This window comes from Nicotiana attenuata, chromosome 9 (assembly GCF_001879085.1).
Source record: "Nicotiana attenuata strain UT chromosome 9, NIATTr2, whole genome shotgun sequence".
NCBI lineage: Eukaryota > Viridiplantae > Streptophyta > Magnoliopsida > Solanales > Solanaceae > Nicotiana > Nicotiana attenuata.
In genome coordinates, this window is record NC_031997.1 from 7,424,060 (window position 1) to 7,429,585 (window position 5,526).

At 39.2% G+C, this 5,526-nt stretch overlaps 1 protein-coding gene across 1 annotated transcript; it reads right to left on the reverse strand.

Annotated features, from left to right (window-relative positions):
- LOC109232508 (U-box domain-containing protein 5-like) lies at positions 361–4,934 on the reverse strand. The gene is made up of 5 exons (XM_019398277.1): positions 4,755–4,934; positions 3,739–3,915; positions 3,492–3,599; positions 2,039–3,165; positions 361–1,327 (listed from the first exon to the last, which is right to left on the reverse strand). Exons 1-5 carry the CDS (start codon positions 4,932–4,934, stop codon positions 571–573), a joined length of 2,349 nt encoding a protein of 782 aa, XP_019253822.1. The 3' UTR covers positions 361–570.

Consider the following 5,526-nt stretch of genomic DNA (forward strand, 5'->3'; position numbering starts at 1 on the left):
GATTAAGACTTTTGCGAAGTAAGACCTCAATTGCCTCGTCTGACCTCGCCCCTGTTCGCCATCTCTATTCCATAGGCATCTCATAGCTGTTTTTCTCTTGTATGCAGAAGTTGTAAAAATGCAGCAACCAGCAAGGTCTTTGAATTTTCTAGTTTCCTGGTATCATTTTTTCTTTCAAGAAGTAACTCAACTAGGACAGAATACAAAAATTGCTAAAGTGCATGTAGATAGGTACTCTTGGACTACTTTAACATGTTCAGTTTCATGCTAAGGGTAAGAAGATTTATACACATTTCATTAGTATTTCTTAGACCATATAACAGAATTACAGAATCCATCTACTAAGCAAAAGAAATACTACTCAACAAAGTCTTCCTTCTCAACACTAACAGAGAAACTAGAGGAAGTAAAGAAATTGTACAAATCAAATCAAGCAATACTATACATATTTATTTACAAGAAATCAGCACAACTCGTACAGACAGTCATGAGGACATATAATCAGCTAACATGATACTCACTGTGGTCGGAGCGACTGGCAACCTTCATTCTAAGATGTATATTAAGTATCTATTTTTTACTTCTAGGAGAAGACGAACCTTGTTTTGATAAAAACTTCTTTAATAATCCTTGTGCCTTTGAACTAGATTTCTGCTGTGTAAGGTCAATGGTAGAGCCTCTAGAAATGTCAACATCCGCATCTGAAGATTCTTCATTATTATTAAATTCACCTCTCAACAGTGTCAGTAACTCCATAGCCATTGCCTTCGCTTTGCTATTTCCATTGACAGATATATTGAAAAGATCAAGGATGATCCCTTCATCCATGGCCAGGCGACAGCGTTGAATGCATTGAGAACACAAAGAAAGAAGAAGAGCCACCGCATGCTCCTGATCCTCACGACTGCCACTGTCAAGTAGTTTCACGACTGAAGATATGCATCCATCGGTCTTAGCTACAGAAGTCGTAGCATCTTCCGTGATGCATAAATTTTTCAAAATAATAAGAGTGTCTCTTGCTAGAGCTGTATCTTCTAGAAAAGGAATCAACTTGGGAATGAGTTCTGAAGGTGTAATCAAGGAAACAATTCTGCTATTTTCAGACAAATTACTTAATATTTTGATGGCTGGTTCAGGCAATTCTGCGTTCTGGGCATCAAGCATCTCTAGAATAGGAGTCAGAGCACCAGAAGCCGCAAATTTTTGTTGACAATATTGGTGGCAGGACAATATCTTCAATACGGCAAGGGCTTCTTTAGAAACCTCAGTTCCAAGAAATGATACCAGCAGTGCAAAAGCATCGTCATTCAAATCTGGAATATTGCTCCTGATACAAAACAACCCATGTAGGATTAGTGTGAGGAAGCAAACACACGATAAAGGAAGAACAAAAGAGAAGCCTAAAAGCAAAACAAAACAGCGGACGAGTTGAGCTTGTATCATTAAACATTAAGCAGGACTACTACTTCACATTCTAGTCTCATATTTAAAATTCTGAACCAGCATGCTTCTGAAAGGCGTTAACCATATTTTTTCTATTAGGCAGCTCGGAGCACAAAGCATCTCGCATTCACGCAGGGTCCGAGGAAGGGCCGCACCCAAGGGGTGTGATGTAAACAGCCTAACCTAATGCTCTAAAAGGCCTTAACCAATTGGAAATAAATTGTACAAAAAGGCGGTGAACCAACTTGGACCAAATTCATTCGATACTCTAGCAAAGCCAGATCAAGGATTTAAATTTTATAGGTTCAGGACTCGGGTACGAACGACTGAACCCATCACCTTATTAAAGTTCTGGGTTCATAGTTTAATATTTTCAACTATTCCAATAGATTTTACACATATAAATCCAGGTCTAAGCTAAAAGTTACGTGTTAATTTGTACCCATATCATCATATGTAGATTACTAGATCCAACCCTGATATTAAGCCTTACCTTAAAAAGGGTAAGAAGTTAGAAACAATTTCACAAAAAATTAACATGAATACAAACACACCACCACACACACAGAGAGAGCAGAGCGGAGTAAAGGTTTACCTGCATTTCTGCAAAACTGTTGACAATGATAGACATCCCAGTATTTGGGCATTTAGATCATTGAAATCACGTGCATCATTCAAAAATCTAACCATTGTTAGAACAAAATCTTCGGATGACATCCAACTGCAAGCTTGATCGTTATGTTTGAAAAAGTTACTAATATTTCCAACCAAGATGCATTGTGACTCCCAAGAAAATGAACTGAACCCGGTTAAGTGATTCAGGTCCATATCCTGAATGCTTACACCAGATTGAATTTTGTGAATACTGTCATTGCTTTCCCCTGAAACCACATCGAAGTCATTTGGTGTCTTAGCAACGGACACAAGACCAGCATCTGGCGATCCACAAGATAAATTGCTGAATTCTATAGGAAGACGTAGATCATTCACTGAGCTGCTCAAGCTAGTAATTGAATTCAAAGAAGATTTAAATGAGTGAGCCGCTGCTGCCTCCATGCTCGGGTCAGGAACACTGACTCCATGTGTTGCACTCCACCTTGATATTAGGTCCTTCATTGTGTAATTCGGGGTCAAAGACAAGTGCGCCAATTTCCTTTTAGTCAATGGACATGTATCATGACCTTCAGCAAACCATTTCTGAATCCAAAATCTTTCATATGTTTGTCCAGAGGCAATTACGACAGGATCGTACATTAATCTCAAACACAAAGGACATTTAAACTCATCCGGTGGTCGACAGCTCCTCAGAATGTCCTCTTGAGCATCGTCAGATCCACATCTCAAACAAGATTTTGCTTCACATTGATTTGTACATAGGAAAGAGTCTTCCCGCTGCAAAGAGCCGCTCTCCGTTTGCTCTATCACGATTGATTTTCCATGCTTACTGAGGATATTCAGAAAAAGCAATAAAATCTTCTTTTTCTGACCGTCTCCAACTCTCCCCAGCATCCTTTTGATGGATCTTTTCTCTACTAAAAGAGTTTGTAGAGATGTGATATGAAGCCTCCGCATAGAAAGTTGAATTGCCTCAAAGGCATGTTCTTCCGCTGAATCTGTTGTCACATACTGATGAAGTAATTCCATCACAACCCTCCCTGCCTCCTCTTCAGATGGATCCAAGCTGAATATCGCATCCTTCAGTTCAGCAATCAGTAGCGAAATCTGCAGCCAATCTTTTTCATTAAAGTGGATGGCCGCAGGACACAAACAAATATAAAAACCAACCAGGTAAAACAGAAAAAGGAAAGGAAAAAACCATGGGGAAAGAATAGATGAATATGAGAAATAAAATTCTACGATGCCGATATCTGCTTAGTCAAATGCACACCACGGACTTTGTTATTTAGTTGAAAAATCTACTAACTAGCAAGCACCACAAGCTTGGATGTAAATTTACAAATGAAACAGATTAAGAACTATGCGATCAAGACCACTGGAAAAAAAATTATGCATAGATGATTCTCTCAAAGGAATGTTTTCTGACTGACCTTTGCGGCCAGCGATACTGGAACCATATTTTGCACTTGGCCTAAGCTTTGCTTAAGCAAGTTTCTTGATCTATCACATCGTGAAAGTATAACATCTCCTGTTAGTGCCTGAAAACACAATACAGATTGTTATTCAGTGAATGAAGCCAATAGAGTATCATCAAAGTATGTTCATAATTTGCGAGATATATTTAACAAAAACAGTTAACACAAAGCTGGTTGGCTTAGCTTGGTCGAGAATACGTACCAAGTATAGCTTACTAGATTCACTGCAGTGCTGAATCAGTGTCTTGGCTTTGAGAATTTCATTGTTCAACAGGCAAAGTGCCTCTGAGCATCGAGGACGGGCTGCTTCAATTTCAGGAAGTAATATTGAAACTCTACTTACTAACTGAATTAGTTCCATGCACATTAGACGATGCACCTGTAGTCATCATAACCACTCATGAGATGATCGATCGAGTTAATTTAATAAAGAGAAATATAAGTTTCGTAAATGGCACCATGGTATGGGAGAAATGACAAGGAAAGTAAACAGGAAAATGGACAGATACTATCATTACATTTAGAAAACTAACAATGTTTCAAAAACAAAATCCCAACCAGCAGAATTTTCCAAAGAGGCAAGAACCTTTTGTTTTAATAGTTTTTAAGTTCCATTCATGGGATCCAAACTAGGACTATTGAAATCCAAGCATGAACAGCTTTTTGCACAAAGTCCAATTAATGGAAAAACCTCTTCTTTTAACTCTGTAATTAACCAAGAAAAGGGATTAATAACCACTTATACTCGGGGGCGGACACACATTAAACGAAGTGGTGTCACGCGACACCGCTTCGTCGGAAAAGTTTACAAAATATATGTATCAATATTGTGAGGAAACGGATACGTAGGAAGAAAAACACAAATTGTCTCCTAGCACATTGGTTATGTGCCTGATTTTGCTCTAAGAGGTCAGAGGTTTGAATCACAACTAACACGTACTTTTTTGCAAATATTTGAGAGAGCCTCTCTAGTTAAAAATTGTGATTAAGTAGGATTGAACTCGGGACCTTTTCTAACTTAAGACTCGACAAAATTAATGGACTAAAGCTATTTACCGTCTAGAAATATGATAATTAAAGTTATTTATTCCTGTTCTTCTATAGATTTCGACATCGCATACTAAATGTAAAGATACCAAGACTAAGACAAAGTGACAAGCCTACTATAGAGTAACAACTCTCATTACACGAACAATAACAACAAGAAGACATCTACACCTCAGTCCCAAACAAGTTGGGGTCGGCTAAATGAATATCAAGCCATCTCTTTACACGAACAATCCCATGGAGGTGCAGATAAGGAACTAAAGCAGAGAGAGCTAGGAGCATAGTAGTATATACCTTAATAGCGTGATGAGACAGCGGTGTCTCACTTACTTCAGCAACAACAATCCCCATAACAGTTTCTGATAAAAAGAGCGGAATACGGAGTGTCAAATTTAGCATGGGACTAAATCCACGTGCTCGAATTCCGGAAATATTTGGAGAAAGTTATTACCCATAACCTCACGAACCCAAATATATAATTTTCACTCAATTCTATAATCATTTTCGTGGTTAAATCCCATTTTTATCAAAACCTAGGTTTTTCATCTAACCCATAATTTTCACAAATACACATGTTAAAATACCTATGTATTTAACTTGCATTAGACATAAATCACTTACCTCCAAGTTGCTAGGTAAATACCCCTCTCAAAAAGCTCCAAAATCGCCCAAAAAGCGAGAGAAATGGGTTAGAAACGGCTTAAGTCCCGTAATAAATGAAGCTTACTGCCTCCAGGACATCCGCTTCTGCGGCTCCATGGCGACATCTACGGCTCCACATCTGCGGAAAGGGCCTCAGAGATGCGATCCTTCCCCTCAGCTGGCTCCCTCACTTCTGCGACCAGCGGCTCGCTTCAGCTGTGAGCACGTCGCACCTGCGCCTTCCCCCGCTTCTGCGGTCGATTGCTTCGCACCTGCACTTTCGCGGGTGTGGTCCCTGCCT